General features: G+C 41.2%; 1 protein-coding gene across 1 annotated transcript; it reads right to left on the reverse strand.

Annotated features, from left to right (window-relative positions):
* Positions 1-1,357: 1,357 nt before the first annotated feature.
* Positions 1,358-2,836, reverse strand: LOC109212741. The gene has a single exon (XM_019376414.1). The coding sequence runs from the start codon at positions 2,834-2,836 to the stop codon at positions 1,358-1,360; it is 1,479 nt and encodes a 492-aa protein (XP_019231959.1).
* Between the last annotated feature and the right edge of the window lie 16,472 nt (positions 2,837-19,308).

Genomic DNA, 19,308 nt, shown 5'->3' on the forward strand with positions numbered 1-19,308 from the left:
GCTTACCCGATTTCTAAATATTTTATAAAAGTATTTAAAGAGGGCCACGCAATTTATGAATTTTGTTTGGCGCGGCGCACCTCGTTTTATTTTAAAGGCCATCCTAAAAGGGACTATTATTTTCTATTAAAGATTGTCTCTAAAGGCCTAATTAATTAACATTATGAATTAATCATTATTTAAAGCATTCGAGAAAGTTCGGGCCCCAAGATCAAGTCCAAACTTAAACAAAAGGATCTTCGTTATTGAAAACCTCTTAATTTAAGTTTGCTACATAACTTGGAAGGCCTAAACTTGCATTACCAAATTAAACCCATAATTTTGATTAAAGCCCTCAGCATTTGGCTTCGAATTTGGCCCAATAGTGAGAAATTTTCGACCAGTTTTATGAGGAGCTGCCCCAAATGGGCTTCTGAACAAGCCCCGCGTGAGGGCAACGAAATTGGGACTTGGGCCCAAGCCGCCCAGTCCCTTGCCTTGATGAAATCAATTGAATTAGAAGGGGGTGGGCCTGGTTTTAATTCTGGACAGTTATTGTATAACTGGGCCATGTTAAATCAATTCCTTATAGCCTAGACGGTCCAGGTATAAACCAAACCAGTATTGTTCAATAAATTACTTACTAGTGTAACCAATTTTCAACGTCCATTAACAATTACTCAATGAGCCAAATTTTGCTTTGCTTTTAATGACCAGTAACTGGACAGAATAGATTTAATTAGCAGGCTCTAAAACTTAAACATGAATGACTGGATGCTTGATTTTACAGGCTCAAATAGAATCCACTAAGCTAACTAGACAAGCATATTGTGAGCTCAATGGATCTACTGATTTTTATATGAAAAAACAAATGACCTATAACATGTAATCCAAATAAGGCTACTAATTACAAATGACTTCAAATATTTCAATTCCAGGCTGAGCCACAGTAAACTTTTAATTTCGAACTAACGGACTAATTAATGACATTTATTTAGATCTACCATCTGCTCCGAATTGAAACATTTGTAAATTCAGCAAATTGAACTAATTCGTATTCAGCTAACTTAGACCAGATTTAAACAGGCATATAGGTGACCACAGTCCATTGTTCATTTAAGTACAAACCAAAGCTAAAACTATACTACAACAATAACAGACATCAATTAGCATCTATGGCTCTAAATTCAGACAAGGATCATAATTAGATAGCAACAGCACATTCAACATCAATTCAACTTCAACAAATTCTTCATTTGCATGATTTTTTTTTTTTGGTAATTAAATTTTTTTTATTAATTACCAGAATATTTACAAGTAAAGAGCCATAGCACGACTACAACCCAGTCTGCTATCTAACTATAGGACTGAAAAGAAACTATTTTCTACTAGGCTGACAAATACAAAATTGTTGAACCTTTTCTTTAATTCTAGTAGGAGCTCGGACATTACACACGTATGCTATTTCCTTCACTAATTGTTCTGCCTTTCTTGATCTCATTTCGAATCTCCGTTGATTTCTTTCAATCCATATTGCATGCACCCATTCTGTATAGGCCATCTTGAATATCTGGGCTTGCTGCGATTTACCTTTTATTCTTTGGATGATCCACTTTTCCATTAGTTCCCATTGTGTTGTTCTGAAGCTTGGGACCTGCATCCATTTTAGTACCCCCTCCCAGACTTTGATAGAATAAGAACACTCCATGAAGAGATGGTCTCTAGTTTCATTTTGGTTGTTGCACAGCTTGCATTCATGATCCACACTTACACCCCAGGAAGCAATTCTATCTACAGTTAGAAGCCTGCCCTGCATTTGCAACCATACTGTGAATTGTGCTTTTGGTCGAGCATTATTGCCAAACCTCAGTGTTTTCCATGATATTTTTGCATTGTTTCCCAGTAACTGATAATAGATCTGCTTGATTACACTCCCTGCGTTGTTGACTTGTATCAGTGGCAATGAGCTTCTTGCCTCAAACAACTTCTTTACCATCCATCCAACTTGTTGAGGGATAGCCATTTGAGCAAATTGTTGGTTCTTGATATAGTATGCATGTAGACATCTAATCCATAGCCTATCACTTTTGTGTTCTATATCCCAACTAGCTTTACTTATTGCAGCTTTATTCCATACTCTCATGTTCATCAAGCTTAGACCACCCATTGATTTTGGAGTACAGACCTTCTCCCAAGCAATTAAAGCCTTCCTAGTGATTGTATTTGTGCCCGACCACAAGTAGCTTCGACAGTAGGCTTCAATTGTATTTATCACTTTCGAGGGTATAACAAACAGTTGTGCCCAGTAAGCTTGAATACCAAAGAGGACAGTCTGGATTAGTTGGGCTCTACCTGCATATGACAGCTTCTTGGCAGTCCAAGAGGTGATTTTAGCCACCATCCTGGTAATCAATGGTTGCCACTGGATTAAGGAGATCTTTTTTGTTGCTAAAGGAATTCCCAGATATCTGAAGGGGAGTTCTCCTTTAGGGAATCCTAGAAAACTTAGGATTTGTTCCTGCACCTCTTGAGTCACCCCTCCAAAATAAATGGAGCTTTTCTCTTTGTTGGCTTGGAGGCCTGAAGCATCTGAGAAATCTTGAAAGCATCTATGAAGGGTAGTCACTGATTTAACATCACCTCTAGAGAATAATAACAAATCATCTGCAAAAGACAAGTGAGTCAAATATAGTTTAGAGCACTTTGGGTGGTACTTGAATTCTTGGCTTTCTTTCACATCATTGAGATTCCTGCTGAGGTATTCCATGGAAATTGCAAAGAGGAATGGGGAGATTGGATCTCCCTGCCTGAGTCCTTTGGTTGCATTGAAAGGAGCTGTAGGTTCTCCATTCACCATAATTGAATAATTGACAGTTTTCACACACTCCATGATCCATCCAGTAAACTTTCTAGGGAAGTTTNCTGAGGAGGCTCCACTGGTAAGAGGTGTTGGAATGTAAAGTCCGAAGGATCAAAAGTGGGCCTAGACAGGTGCAGGCTGTGTTGTGGCCGAGCATGGTGGAGTGGTAAAGATATTGGGGGCTACTCCTAATGTGAACACCTGGGGGCAAACCTCAGAAGGTGTTCCTACGAAATGAGCCGGTATGGTGGGCTGTCCCAGTGAGGTATTCGGATGACTGATGGGAATATTAGAAGTACCCCCTGATCTAGGGAACAGTTCGGGGAATCCAGGGATAGGACTTGGAGGCTCCCTTCCATTCTTCCATGCGTCCCACATCTCCATGACCTGGAGACGTAAGATTCTATTTTCTTCGGCTGCTGCAGACTCGGAGGCCGGGATGCCCGAGATGGGGCTATCCTCGGGGATGGGAACTGCTGGCAAGGTCATTTCCGAAGACATTTCTACGTTCCCTTTTGATCTGGTAAAATACTGATGTGATGCCAGTTTACCAAAAACCAACCACCATTTCTATAAAACCTAAGCTGGAATATGACAGCAGCAAACGGTTAGTTCGAGGCAAATAACAGATAGGTAATCGCACGTTGAGGCGCGATGCACCTATACAGTTAAATGTGTTTCTATATGTTTTGCAACGGTTGCATGCGTCATCCCGGCTTTTCCTTATTCTTTCCTTTTGCCCTTTTCTCTCATTTTTCATTGCCTCTTTTTTTTTTCACTTTCTCTTTTCTTTTCTTTCATTCTTGCCTTTGGTTTTTGCCATGGTTTCTTTCTCTTGGTTTTCTTATTTTCTCTCTCTTTTTTTTCGTTTCTTTTCCTCTCTTGTTTTTTCTTTTATTTTCTTTCCTCCCTTTTTCTTTTCTCTTAGGGTTACGGTCGAATCTTATGGAGATTGCCTACGTATCATGACCCCGCATGAATCAGACCAAGCGTAGTTCTTGAAAAATAAATGCGAAAAGTAAAGAAATAATTTTTGGGAATTTTCGATTTTTCATTAATTTTTATTTCAAAAACAAAACTCCGCCTTTGCGGATACGGCCTTTCAAAACTTCGGAAAAGAAGATTTTAAGGCTCTGCCCGCTAACCGTTGAAAATGACCCAAGGTGGCTGTTCTTGCAAAAACAGCCTTCTGGCGCCCTTTTGGGGACATTCGGCTTATTTTAAGAAAGAATGGCATCCCCTGACTTATTTGTGGCAAAAATTAAAATTTTGTTATTTTTGGGCTATTTTTGAAAAAAGGGAAGTTGGACCTGATGGGGGTTGTCTACGTATCCCACATCCGATGGGAATCAAACTGGCATAGTTCGGGCAGATGTGACAAAACCAATATTTTTTTGAAAACAAAACCTTTCGTTTCTTTCATTTTCTCAAAAATTCGGCAGGGTTTTAGAATTTTTCTAAAAAAATACCTACCTCTCACTCTTGGTTTTTCTTTCTTATTTTTTTCTCTTTTTTGATTTTTTTGTCCCTATTCTAGAAGCCGGTCAACATGCAAGCCGAAATAAATGGACAAGTAGCACGTAAGATGCATCAGGATGGTCTTTTCATTTCAGGTCACCTGTCCTAGACGGACCCAACCCCAGTGTTGAGTCCCCTAAGTCAAATGCACGTGATGCAAACAAACGTTCCTACTAGGGATCCGGCATGAGGCTTTGTTATACTAGGTTTAAAACCTGGGTTTATTGCTCTAGACCTGGCTTACCCGAGCGGACAACTCAAGCCGAGGGGGGGCAGCGTACCGGGGATACAGAAGCTCCGCCGGCTTAGCAACTTGTCCGAACCTCGTTCTAAATGGGATAAGACTCTAAACAGAAGAGAAGTCACACGAAATGCACCCTTCTCCATGATGTAGAAGACTCAGAGAGAGGAAGGGTTTCGTAGCAGTTTATATATACAATTCACCAAATATCAAAGCGGTAAAGCATTTAGCACATTTAGCATGAAACATGTAGGAAAATCAGATAATAAATAAAGCCAATCATAATACCTACTCTAAGCTCGAATTCTTGAACCCTGAATCGAAATTCTGGGTTCGTATCCCCAGCAGAGTCGCCAGAGCTGTCACACCTCCTTTTTTACACACCACCCCCGGGAAGATAGTGTATAAGGGATTTTTTTCAATTAAAGTGACATTATTCGAAATGGAATTATTTAATGATCAGAGTCGCCACTTGGGATAGGTTTGGCGTTTGGTGTCCCAAGTCACCGGTTTATTTTGAATCCCAAATCGAGGAGATTTTTGACTTTCCAAGTGAAGTCTGCGAACCAGAAATTCTGAATAAGGAATTCTGTTAACCCGAGGGAAGGTGTTAGGCACCCCCGGATTCCGTGGTTCTAGCACGGTCGCTTAAACTATCATAATTGGCTTATTATCTGATTTTAAAACATGTCCATCCTATAGTGCAATTTTAAAAGTATTTACCACTTTTAATTAATTTTTAAGGAAGGTTGAACGTCGTTTATTGGATCACGTCACATGAAATGCACCCGGATCCGCGACACATTTTATTCAACGTTTTGGGATTTGGATTTGGGTTACATGAAATGCACACCCGAGTTTAGGAAGGTAGATTTATTAAAAAGCGCACCTAAAGTAACTAGCGGTTGATATCTTTGCGGGAAGCCATGGAAATTTGCTAAATGGCTTACCCGATTTCTAAATATTTTATAAAAGTAAATAAAGAGGGCCACACAATTTATGAATTTTGTTTGGCGCGGCGCACCTCGTTTTATTTTAAAGGCCATCCTAAAATGGACTATTATTTTCTATTAAAGATTGTCTCTAAAGGCCTAATTAATTAACATTATGAATTAATCATTATTTAAAGCATTCGAGAAAGTTCGGGCCCCAAGATCAAGTCCAAACTTAAACAAAAGGATCTTCGTTATTGAAAACCTCTTAATTCAAGTTTGCTACTTAACTTGGAAGGCCTAAACTTGCATTACCAAATTAAACCCATAATTTTGATTAAAGCCCTCAGCATTTGGCTTCGAATTTGGCCCAATAGTGAGAAATTTTCGACCAGTTTTATGAGGAGCTGCCCCAAATGAGCTTCTGAACAGGCCCCGCGTGAGGGCAACGAAATTGGGACTTGGGCCCAAGCCGCCCAGTCCCTTGACTTGATGAAATCAATTGAATTAGAAGGGGTGGGCCTGGTTTTAATTCTGGACAGTTATTGTATAACTGGGCCATGTTAAATCAATTCCTTATGGCCCAGACGGTCCAGGTATAAACCAAACCAGTATTGTTCAATAAATTACTTACTAGTGTAACCAATTTTCAACGTCCATTAACAATGACTCAATGAGCCAAATTTTGCTTTGCTTTTAATGACCAGTAACTGGACAGAATAGATTTAATTAGCAGGCTCTAAAACTTAAACATGAATGACTGGGTGCTTGATTTTACAGGCTCAAATAGAATCCACTAAGCTAACCAGACAAGCATATTGTGAACTCAATGGATCTACTGATTTTTATATGAAAAAACAAATCACCTATAACATGTAATCCAAACAAGGCTACTAATTACAAATGACTTCAAATATTTCAATTCCAGGCTGAGCCACAGTAAACTTTTAATTTCTAACTAACGGACTAATTAATGACATTTATTTAGATCTAGCATCTGCTCCGAATTGAAACATTTGTAAATTCAGCAAATTGAACTAATTCTTATTCAGCTAACTTAGACCAGATTTAAACAGGCATATAGGTGACCACAGTCCATTGTTCATTTAAGTACAAACCAAAGCTAAAACTATACTACAACAATAACAGACATCAATTAGCATCTATGGCTCNGTGGTCTACTGTCTCATTCTCTGTACCTCCCTTTGTGTTGCTCCAGTCTTCCCATTTTTTGCATTACTCAACATGACAATACTCAATTGTGGGAAATTAATCAAGTTCAGCTCTGGACTAGGTAGCTCCTTGCCTTTAGATGCATTCTTTGACCCTTCCACAGGTGTTATATCTGTGCTGTGTGTTCCTTTATCCATTTGCTGCAGTTTGTTCATACCATCTTTGTGTTGATTGATTTGTATCTGTCAATTGGCTCTTTGAGGGAACATCTTTAGGTTTCCATTCCTGGATCACTTTTTTCTGCTCATCTCTTCTTCTATTTTGCATTTGTCTTCCTTGTTTCTCAGTTTGCTTCATACAAACGTGCCTTATAGTTAAACACTGAGGGCAGAACTGAGGCTTCCATTCAAACACCACCTCCTGCTGAAATTTCTTCCCATTTGGCTCCATAACCACAATTGTGTCAGAGAGTGGTTTTGATACATTGACTTCAATTAACATTCTGGCATAGGAAATCCTTGTTTGTTTAGTCGTACATTCATCTGCAAACAATGGTTTCCCCAGTGCGCTAGTTATTCTGCCCAGAGATCCACAACCCCAACAACTCATAGGCAATTTGGGAAATTTCACCCACAATGGTATCTCTGTCATAAACTCTTGACTGAAATCAAATTCAGGAGTCCATGGTTTCAGAATAATTGGTCTATTTCTAATAGAATAAGGCCCAGAAAACAGGATTTCATTCATATCATTAGTGCTATGGAATCGAACCACATAGTATCCCTCCTCATGCAGAAACAGACCTGGCATCATTATAGAGTTCCACATTTGAGAGATATACCTATGCATGACTGAGTACCCTGGTGTCTCCCCCATCACATAGACAATGAGGGCATTTTTCCACTTCTCCGCTTCTTTCTCCACATCGCTTTTCTCTAGCTGGACTATAGGTTCACCATTAACAATTTGAGGTGGAAAATAGATTAGGGTCATACCGTTCTCCGCAGCTCTGTTTCCAGCAAATAAGTTGTTCCACTTTGGTTTCAATTCCTCTTCCTTTACCTCATTTGTTTCTTTGTGTGTCTCCAGATTCTCGCCTTTGTCCCTTGTTTGAGCTTCTTCCACTTGAGTAGGAGTGGTTACCTTTTGGATTGAGTCTTCACCTTGTTCCTTTCCATTTTCCAGCTGTGAGGGCACTGGAACTGGGGGTTTTTCTGCATCCACCATCTCCATTATAGATCCATTCTTCACAGTTGAGCTCGATGAAGCTTCCAGATCTAGGTACTATTCCATTGGTATTTTTGCTACTAGTTGTTTTGATGTTGAAGCAATTGACTTAGATTGAACATGCACGACACTTCCAAACGCTATTTGCAATTCCTTCTTAGGTCATCCCCTTCCCCGACCTCGTCCCCTTCCCATGGACCTCCAGAGCGCACGTTAGTCTAACCTGCGCTTAGCGCATGATTTTTGAATCCTCTACATGTGCATAAAATAATCCTCATACATAGCTCAAAGGAATACCTGGATAATACCACACAAAAGGTAAATTTTTGGATCAGAAGATCAGCAGATAGTAATCAGCAGCACACAACAGCAACAAGATCAATTTTAAACCCAAAATAGTATCACAGCAGCCCAGGAGTGAATTGCAGAGGAAAAGCATCAATAAATAACCAAAAATAGACTTGAATGAACCAAAATAGACTCGAAATAAACCCAGGAACTTCTGAAGCTTCAGCGACCAAAACACCAGGAATGTTCAAACTATTTTCAACCTTATATAAGCTGGAATGCTAACTCAACAAATGGAATTTAGGATCACTCTAAGAATTTGAATTTGAATTGTCTTTATTTTGGATTTTTCTGATTTCTCTAAGTTCTAGGATTTGAATTTTTTTTTTTTGAATTTTTCAGAGTTTTAGGATCTCTCTAGACTGCTGAAACTGGTTTTTGAATTTTCAGATCTAAAAATCTTCTAAACTTCTCTGATCTTTCCCTCTCAAAACCTTTCAGATTTCTTCCCTTTCAAACTTTTCAGATTTTTAAACTTCTAAAACTTGTTTTGCAAGGCAAGGTAGGCTGCCTTTTATAGGCAAAGTTAGGGCATCTTTTCAGATTTTCTTTTGCACCCTTGCCCCCTATATTAATTTTATTTTTTAGCTTAAAAGTCCCTGAAGGGCTGACTTATTGCCCAAGTTATACCACCCAATTCCTGAATTTCAAATTAGAACCCCATCTAGAAGGTTCTAGGGGGTTCTATTTCAGTTATTGCAAGGATTCCCTAATTGAATTACCTATACAACCCTTAATTCAACTCATGAATTACTAACCTAATCAAAATAACCCCAGCCCTGTTACCTTGGTCAAGAAGTGACCATGGTTGATTAACCAAAGGTCCTAATACTTTGATTATCAATAACTTTCAAAAATCAAACTGAATATAATATTATCCTAAATTAATCCTTAATGGTTCAAATTAGCAAACTACAGGCAATTATCCATCGAACAGGCATTCATGGAGACAAACAGAGTCAATCACACATTGAATTACTGAGTCATGAATCAAAAAATCAAATAAGAAACAAAATGGATCAAAACACAGAAATTAATCTTAACAAAAAGAAATCTAAGAAAACTAAAAAGTAAATACTAAGAACGGATAGGAAAAAGTAATAACATAAAAAGAAAAATGAAAGAGAAAAGAATTACCGGAATTGAGACTTGGCCTGGGCAAAATCAGATTGAAATTGCTTGACCAAACTAGTGTTTAATCGTGTGTTTTCATGAGAAAACACACGGCTAAACCCTATAATGGTCAAGCCACCAGTAAAACCACAATTCCTGAAACTAGGGTTTGAGGCCAAACTTCGATCTAAAATTCGAACCACTGGGGGGATATTCGAGGGCTACTGATGGTGGATTCAGAAAGAGGAGGGTGAGTAGGCTCTAGGGTGTTAATTTGGTAAGATTTGGAAGGCGGCGCCGCCGTGCACGGCGGAGGCGGCGCTAGGGTTTGGATTATTCGACAAATTGGGGTGGGATTTGAAAGAAACTAAGCCCGGATTTGGAAAGGGGAGGTGGAGGAGCATCTATGGTGTAATTTTGGGGTTATTTGGAGACCGGCCGCCGGCGGAGGCGATTTCCGGCCGGCGGCGGACGGCGGCGGACGTGGAGGAGCAGTGGAGCTAATGGTACGAGGAAGATGGGTTTGGTCTTTAGGGTTTTTGCAATTTCAGACAATTTTATTAAAAACTAATGGTGAAATCAGGGCCATTGGATCATGAGGGATGGAGGGCCAGGATTATTTTATCACTTAGGGAACCTGAAACGACGTAGTAACACCCCTATACTACGTCGTTTCAAAGGTCTGAGGGTTGGGGCATTTGGACCGGGCATGGGCGTGATTTCGGCTTGGACTGGGCGATTGAGGGGTATTTCAATTGGGCTGGCCTGTTTCTTTCTTCTTTTTTATTTTCTTTTCAATTAATTCCTTTCTTCTTTTTTTTTTTAATTTTGTTTAATACAAAAATAAAAATAAAGACCTGATTTAATTCTACAACTAAACTAATTAATTTTCAAGAATTAACTCCTAATTTTGAACAAACTAAAACCAATTTGAGAATTAAAAGTAAAAATGCAAAAAGAACCATTTTTTGTTATTTTCTTCTATTTTTGTGATGTTAATTGACCAATAAAACTAAAATATAAAATTGTATCTTAAATGCAAATATGCTATTTTTATATTTTTTATGAATTATATCAATTAAAAATGCACACAAAAAATGCAAACAAACACAAATCATGCATTTAAATCCTAAAAATCAAATAATTAAAGGAAAAATCCTAATTTTATGAATTCTATAGGAAAAATTCAAGTGAGGCAAAAATCATGTGCTCACACCAAGTCACAAAGGGCCTTAGCAAACTCCGCACTACCTATAGTGCAAGATAGTAAAAGCTCCAGGGTCTTCAAGTTTCGGGGCCATAGAATGCACTATTGCACTGACTTGGTGAGTCATCTTTATTGTTTCACAATCCATGGAACGCTTCTTTGTGACCAAATCCTTCATGAACTTTGCATAGCCCGGCATTTGTTCAAGTGCCTCCACCAAAGGCACATTGATTGTAAGGCTTTTCGTCATATCTATGAACTTTTTGAATTGATTGTCACTCTTTTGCTTTGCTAACCGCTGAGGATAAGGTGGAGGTGGTCTAGGCAAAGGTGCCTTGGCTTTTGGCACCACCGGCTCTGGCATGTCAATTATGTGCTCCCTAGACGGGTTCACGGCCTCTTGAGTTTCCACCTCGGCCTCATCAATATCTATCCTCACTTCATTGTTCACATTTGTCTCAACCACATCTTCAACTATCAAAGGAACATCATTTTCTTGTAACCCAACATTATCATCCACAACTTGATTTTCTTTCGAGGCATGCACATCACCGCCTCTCCCACTTCTTGTTGTAACCGCCGTCACATGATTGTTACCTCCCTTCGGGTTCACTACCGTATCACTTGGTAGAGCACCCTTAGGTCTAGTATTCAACGATTGAGAGATTTGGCCTAATTGCACCTCCAAATTCCGAATAGAGGTATTGTGGGAAGCCAATTGAGCATCGGAGTCTTGGTTCTTCTTCATCATTTGTTCGAACATCATTTCTATTCTTCCCATATCACTACCTGAAGAACTAGACCTTGTGATTGAACGGGAAGTGGGTTGTTCGGTTGTTGATACATCGGGGGCCTGTGAAAACCTTGCCCCCGGTTGCCTTGATTTCCATCGTTATTCCACCCGCCTTGACCATTGTTGTTATTCCAATTATTATTGTTCCCATTCCAATTGCCTTGATTGTTACCTTGGTTACCCCAATTGTTGTTTTGATTGTTGTTGTTCCAATTGCCACCACCTTGTTGTTGGTTGTTATTATTCCAATTACCGCCTCCTTGTTGATTGCCCCAATTTCCTTGGGGGCTCCATTGTTGATTCCCTTGATTTCCTCTATTCCCTTGGTAGTTATTGACATATTGACATTCCTCGCTTTGATCATCATAGCACTCATACGAATAACTACCACCATCATTGTTGTTGTCAAATTGCTCACCATTACCTTGAGGTTGTTGTTGCCCTCTTTGCCTCCTTTTTAACATAGAAACACCTTCCATTGCGTTGACTTGGCGTGGGTTTTGGACTTGTTGCAATTGCGCCTTCGCCAATTGATTCATAGTTGTTGTAAGCTCGGCAATAGCTTGGCCATGATCGTTCAATTCCTTGTGCAAATGGATGACCGTGGGGTCACCTTGGGGCACATTTGCTCGGCTTTGCCATGCCGAAGAGGTGTTGGCCATTTCATCAAGTACATCACATGCCTCTTGGTAAGAAAGTTTCATAAAGTTCCCTCCAGCCAATTGGTTTAGAACGCACTGAATTGTGGTGTTGATGCCCCGATAAAAAGTTTGTTGTATCATCGCCTCGGTCATGTCGATATTATGGCACTCCTTCACCATTTTTCTATATCTTTCCCATGTCTCGTGCAAAGGTTCCGTTGGCATTTGCTTGAAAGCTAGAATCTCATCCCGAAGAGCCGCCATATGACTTGGAGAAAAGAACTTGGCAATAAATTTGTCCGCCAATTCATCCCATGTGGTGATAGAATGATTGGGGAGCCTTTCCAACCAATCCAATGCTTTACCCCGAAGAGAGAACGGGAAAAGCCTCAATATCAACGCATCCTCAGACACGTTTGTTTGCTTGCTACCCCAGCATGTATCTACGAACCCCTTCAAGTGATTGTAGGCATTTTGATCGGAGGCGCCCGTAAAATACCCTCTTTGCTCGAGCAAGGTCAACATAACATTTGTGATTTGAAAGTTCCCCGCCCGAATTCGGGGAGGAACAATGGCACTCGCATATCCTTGATTCGGTAGCACCCGAGGAACCGCTCTTGGAGGTGGCGGAGGAGGGTCTGGAACATTTTCATTAGCATTCGCCTGGCGGCCTCGTCGTGGTCCTGGAGGTACAAGAGGCACCTCATCATCTCCAATATCCTCAACCTCCTCCCCCGCAAGCACATTTCCAAGAGGGTCGTTTGCATTTAAAGCCATAGTACCTGAGTGATCGACACAAACAAAATTAGTAAACAAGAAGGAAAGAGAAGCAAAATACAAAACTAGCTAAACAGATAGTCAACACCGTAAGCTCCCCGGCAACGGCGCCAAAAAGTGTTCGCTTCCAACTCAATGCTACACCAAGGTAGGAAGAGCGGGTCGCAATAGCTTTTACCCGAATATTGGTCGGGATTGATTTCCACAGGAAGCTAGTAGTGGAGTTGGATTTTCTGTCTAGTTTAGAGATGTGTTTGTACTCCTAATGTCACTTCAAACATTCTTGGTTTTTGATTTTGTAACTACTATGATAAACTAATGATTAACGCTAAATTATGCTACTAGAATATTGCTAGGTTGTATCTAATGGGAAGAAAGGCACTAGGGTCGTGACACTACCCAGGTGGCTAATTGACGGATAGATGTTACTAAGGATAGATTGACATATTTTGGGCTTATGCTATAACCGTTGCACAATTGTACCCACTCTCACACCTCTCGGTAGAGAGAGTGATTTTGCCCAATTGACTCTCTCGAGACCAATCGGGTAGGCCAATTAGATCAAGCAACTAGGGTTCAAGTAGGGTGATTACTCTCTCGAGATTTAACCCGTTAATTGGGACTATCATTTCTCATGAGTCCATCCCAATTCCTTGTTGGGTCTATTTTGGGGTCTTAAACTCTCTTTCTCAAGAAGAGTCAAACCCACAAAGCTTGAATCAGTGTTTGCAACCACCAATTCTTAAATAAAAACATAAAATCAACCCAAATAACAAACACCCATAATCAATCTAACCCTAGATGGCAACACCCATCAATTACCCATACTAGGGTTGAGCCACAACCCTAGCTAATGGGTTTAGCTACTCATGCTTGAAAGAGAAAATGAAGAAATAGATGAAGGACTAAGCATATTAATTAATTACTAAAAAGAAATCACAAGAATCTATCGTAAAATTAAAGCTAAAGTGCCAAAAATGGCTACAAAACCGAATCTCACGAGCGCAGCTATCTCTGGAATACAGAACTTGCCTAAAAATGGTTAAAGGTTCTATTTATACTAGGCTGAAAAAATTGGACAAAAATACCCCTGCGGGGTCAGTGCGGGCCGCACAAAAAGGACCGCGGCCGCACTGGCTCTTGGACTTCACATTTCTGCTTCTCTAAAATTGAGGACCGCAGACCGCGTGGAAGTGTATCGCGGCCGCAGAGGGAGTTGGCGCGGTCCGCACATTATGGATCGCGGACCGCATGGCTGGAACACTGGGGAATCTTCACTTTCTGAATCTCTACTCAGCGGACCGCACCAAATAGGTAGCACGGCCACGAAGCAACCACCGCGAACCGCGTAATGAGTACCGCGGCCGCGTGGCCTTAAGCCCAAATTAGTCAAGTCTCTGGACCTCATGTCCGCGGACCGCATAAAAGAGTAGTGCGGCCGCGTTGCCTCAGCCTGAATATACCAACTCTCTGAACCTCCTAGTGCGGCCGCATTCACTTTTGTTCGGTCCGCACTAGGGTCTCTTCTCCATTGATTTCTTGGTCTTTAATACTTGAGCAGGTTTCACTCCTTTTGAGCCGATCTTTGACATTTCGTCACTTTGTCGATCAAACCTGCAATCAAGCACAACTTGTGTGCATTTTGGGACTATTTTGTAGCGATTTATAACCAAAGCACAGGCAAGCAGGGGCATACATGTTAAAATCCTAACTTATCAGAAGGCATTGGATTGGCTTGAGCGACTTCCCAACCATTCCATCACTACTTGGGATGAGTTGGCGGATAAGTTCATTCCAAAGTTTTTCTCGCCGGGGCACATGGAAGCATTGAGGGATGAGATCTTAGCTTTCAAGCAGGAGCCCACCGAACCATTACACGAGATTTGGGAGAGATATAGAACCATGGCAAAGGAATGCCCCAACAATGATATGACTGAGGCAATGATACAACAGACTTTCTATCGGGGCATTAACACAACAAATCAGTGCATAGTGAACCAACTTGCTGGGGGTAATTTTATGAAGTTGTCTTATGATGAGGCTTGTGACATTCTTGACGAGATGGGTGACACGTCCTCCGCTTGGAAAAGTAGAGCCAATGTGCCACGGGGTGACCCCACGGTCACTCACTTGCACAAAGAGCTACATAATCATGGGCAGGCTATAGCAGAGCTGACAACAACAATGAACCAACTAGCAAAGGCACAGTTACAGCAGGTTCAAAATCCACGCCAAGTAAATGCCATGGAGGGTGTCAACATGCTAGTGAGCAAAAGAAGACAAAGAGGTCAACAAAACCAAGGGAGTTCAGATCAATTTGACAATCATTCTGGTGGATTCCAAGATGATAGTTATGATGGGCAGAATGAAGAAGTGCAATATGTGAACAATTATCATAACCAAAGGGGAAATTCTTCTAACCAACAACAATGGATACCCCAAGAAAATTGGGGAAATCAACAACAACAAGGGCATAGTAATTGGGAGAACAACAACCAAAATTCCAATTGGGTCAATCAGAACAATAATCAGAGCATTCAGGGTAATTGGAATGGCAACAACAACAACTGGGGTGGTAACAATAATCAGGGTGGTTGGAACAATGGCAATCAAGGAAACCGGGGGCAAGGCTTTCAAAGGCCCCCAATGTATCAACAACCCAACAATCCACCCCCATTTCCATCCCAAGGTCCTAGTTCTTCCAACAATGAAATGGGGAGAATTGAAATGATGTTTGAACAGATGATCAAAAAGAATGCGGACTCTGGTGCTCAGTTGGCTTCCCACAATACTTCAATCAGAAACTTGGAGGTTCAATTTGGCCAAATCTCACAGTCCTTGAACACTCGCCCTAAGGGAGCTTTACCAAGTGATACGGTAGTTAACCCGAAGGGTGGGAACAATCATGTTATGGCTGTAACTACAAGAAGTGGACGAGGCGGTGATGTGAATGCCTCCAAGCAAAAAGAAACTTTGAGTGATGAAGTTGAGTTGCAAGAAGATGAGATTCCTTTGGTGGTTGAAAATGTGATTGATGAGAACGTGAATGAGAAAGTGAGGATTGATATTCAAGATGCCGAGGTGGAGACTCAGAATGACGTGAACCCGTCTAGGGAACACATAATAGACATGCCGGAAATGGTTATGCCTAAAGCCAAGGCTCCTTTGCCAAGGCCACCTCCACCTTATCCTCAAAGGCTCGCGAAGCAGAAAAATGAGAATCAGTTTAAAAAGTTTATTGACATTATGAAGAGCTTATCCATTAATGTGCCTTTGGTGGAGGCTCTAGAACAAATGCCGGGGTATGATAAATTCATGAAGGACTTGGTGACAAAGAAAAGATCCATGGATTGCGAAACTATCAAGATGACCCACCAAGTTAGTGCAATAGTGCACTCAATGGCCCCGAAGCTAGAAGATCCCGGTGCTTTCACCATTCCTTGCACCATTTGGAGTGCAGACTTTGCTAAAGCTCTATGTGATTTGGGGGCAAGTATCAACTTGATGCCCTACTCAGTTTTCAAGACTTTGGGTATTGGGAAACTGAGGCCGACTTCCATGAGATTGCAAATAGCGGATAGAACTATGAAGAGACCATTGGGTATTATTGATGATGTTCTTGTCCGGGTGGACAAATTTATCTTGCCAGCTGATTTTGTGAACTTGGATTGTGAGGTAGATTATGAGGTTCCAATCATATTGGGAAGACCTTTCCTTGCTACTGGGAAGGCCTTAGTTGATGTGAAAGCAGGGGAACTCACCTTCCGGGTGGGTGATGAGAAAATGGTCTTTCATGTGTGCAAGTCAATGAAGCAGCCCAACAGTTTTGAGGTGTGCTCCTTTGTGGACCTTGTCACGACGGTGATAGTTGATGATACTAGTACAATGATCAATGTGGAGGACCCTCTAGAGGCCATATTGTTGAATCTTGATGTAAATGACGATGAAGTCCGAGTGGAGTGCGTGAATGCTTTACATGGAATGAGCTCTTACTCTTATGAGCCTAGGAAACTCTCTTTGGATCTTGAAAATAGGAAGACTCCACCAACAAAACCTTTAATCAAGGAACCTCCGGTGTTGGAGTTGAGGTCGTTGCCTCCACACCTCAGGTATGAGTTCTTAGGCCCTAGTTTAACTTTGCTAGTTATTCTTTCCTCTTGTTTTACTAACATTCAGGTTGATGCCACATTGGCGGTGCTTCAAAAGCGGAAGAAGGCAATTGGATGGACCTTAGCTGATATTCGGGGGATAAGCCCCGCATTCTGTATGCACAAGATTATTTTGGAAGATGATGCAAAGCCCTCCTTTGAACATCAAAGGAGGTTGAACGAGGCAATGCAAGAAGTTGTGAAAAAAGAGGTGATCAAGTGGTTGGATGCCGGGTTGTGTACCCTATCTCTGATAGTTCTTGGACTTCGCCGGTGCAATGTGTGCCGGAGAAGGGTGGCATAACCGTGGTTGCAAATTCGCAAAATAAGTTGATTCCTACCAGGACCGTCACCGGGTGGAGGGTGTGCATGGATTACCGCAAGTTAAATAAAGTGACCCGTAAGGATCACTTTCCATTGCCTTTTCTTGATCAGATGTTAGATCGACTTGCTGGGCGTGCCTTCTACTGTTTCTTGGATGGGTATTCTGGGTATAACCAAATCTTGATTGCTTTGGAAGATCAGGAGAAGACCACTTTCACTTGTCTATATGGCACCTTTGCCTTTTCTAGGATGCCTTTTGGGTTGTGTAATGCACCGGCTACATTCCAGCGGTGTATGATGGCCATTTTCACCGATATGGTGGAAGATATTATGGAGGTGTTCATGGACGACTTTATTGTTGTGGGTGATTCGTTTGATGAATGTTTGAAAAATCTTGATAGAGTGTTGGCTTGGTGTGAAGAAACCAATCTTGTTCTTAATTAGGAGAAATGCCACTTCATGGTTGAGGAGGGCATAGTTCTTGGGCATAAAATTTCAAAGCATAGTATAGAGGTGGACAAAGCAAAAATTGATGTGATTTCAAGGCTTCCTCCCCCTACCTCTGTTAAGGGAGTTAGAAGTTTTCTTGGGCATGCGGGGTTCTACCGGCGATTTATCAAAGACTTTTTGAAGGTAGTGAATCCCTTATGCAAGCTATTGGAAAAAGATGCCAAGTTCGTGTTCGATGAGAGATGTATGCAAGCCTTTGAACTTCTCAAGCACAAGTTGACCACCAGTCCTATTATTACTGCACCCAATTGGAGCTTGCCTTTTGAGCTCATGTGTGATGCGAGCGATGTTGCGGTTGGGGCGGTTTTGGGTTAAAGAGTGAATAAAATGTTTCATCCGGTGTACTACGCGAGCAAGACAATAAATGATGCTCAAGTTAATTACACGGTGACTGAGAAAGAGCTTTTGTCTATTGTGTTTGCAATGGAAAAATTTTGGCCGTATCTCATGGGCGCCATGGTCATAGTTCACACCGATCATGCCACTCTGGTACTTGATGACGAAGAAGGATTACAAAGCTAGACTGATGCGATGGGTCTTGTTACTTCAAGAGTTTAATTTGGAGATTGTGGACCGGAAGGGTAGTGAAAACCAAGTAGCGGACCACTTGTCCCGCTTGGAGGAGGAGTGGAGGCCTTGTGATGGCCTAGAGATCAATGATTCATTTCCCGATGAAAAACTCCTTTCGATGTCAGTGAATGGTATACCATGGTTCTCTTCTAACCAAAGGAAGAAGCTCAAACGGGATAGTTTGGATTTCTATTGGGATGAGCCGTATTTGTTCAAGATCTGCATGGATGGTGTGATGTGAAGGTGTGTCCCGGAGGAGGAACAATTGAGTATCTTAGAGGCCTGTCATTCCTCTCCCTATGGTGGACATAATGGTGGGGCGAGGACGGCTTCCAAAGTTCTTAGTTGTGGGTTTTGTTGGCCAACTTTGTACAAAGATGCAAGTGAACTTGTGAAGAGGTGCAATGAGTGTCAAAGAGCGGGTGGAATTTCGAAGAAAAATGAGATGACTCTCAATACCATTCTTGAAGTTGATATTTCTGATGTATGGGGCATTTATTTTATGGACCCATTTGTTAGCTCATGTGGGAACACATACATTCTTGTGGCGGTTGACTATGTTTCAAAGTGGGTTGAAGTCGTGGCTTTACCCAACAATGAGGCCCGGAGTGTTGTTGCGTTTCTCAAGAAGATCATTTTTACTAGGTTTGGCACTCCTCGTGCAATCATAATTGATGGGGGGTCTCATTTTTGTAATAGATCTTTTAACACTTTGCTTGCAAAGTATGGTGTCAATCACAAAGTTTCTACTCCTTATCATCCTCAGGCGAGTGGCCAAGCTGAAGTCTCAAACAGGGAAATCAAGAGTATATTGTCAAAGATGGTCAATACAAATAGTACCGATTGGTCAAAGAAGTTGGATGATGCTCTATGGGCTTATAGAACTGCTTACAAGACTCAGATTGGTATGTCTCCGTATCGGTTGGTGTTTGGGAAAGCTTGCCATC

Source organism: Nicotiana attenuata, unplaced genomic scaffold, assembly GCF_001879085.1.
Source record: "Nicotiana attenuata strain UT unplaced genomic scaffold, NIATTr2, whole genome shotgun sequence".
NCBI lineage: Eukaryota > Viridiplantae > Streptophyta > Magnoliopsida > Solanales > Solanaceae > Nicotiana > Nicotiana attenuata.

Bases quoted from the DNA above. Each gene is read 5' to 3' on its own strand.
- LOC109212741 (XM_019376414.1), bottom strand. From the start codon at position 2,836: ATGGTGAATGGAGAACCTACAGCTCCTTTCAATGCAACCAAAGGACTC.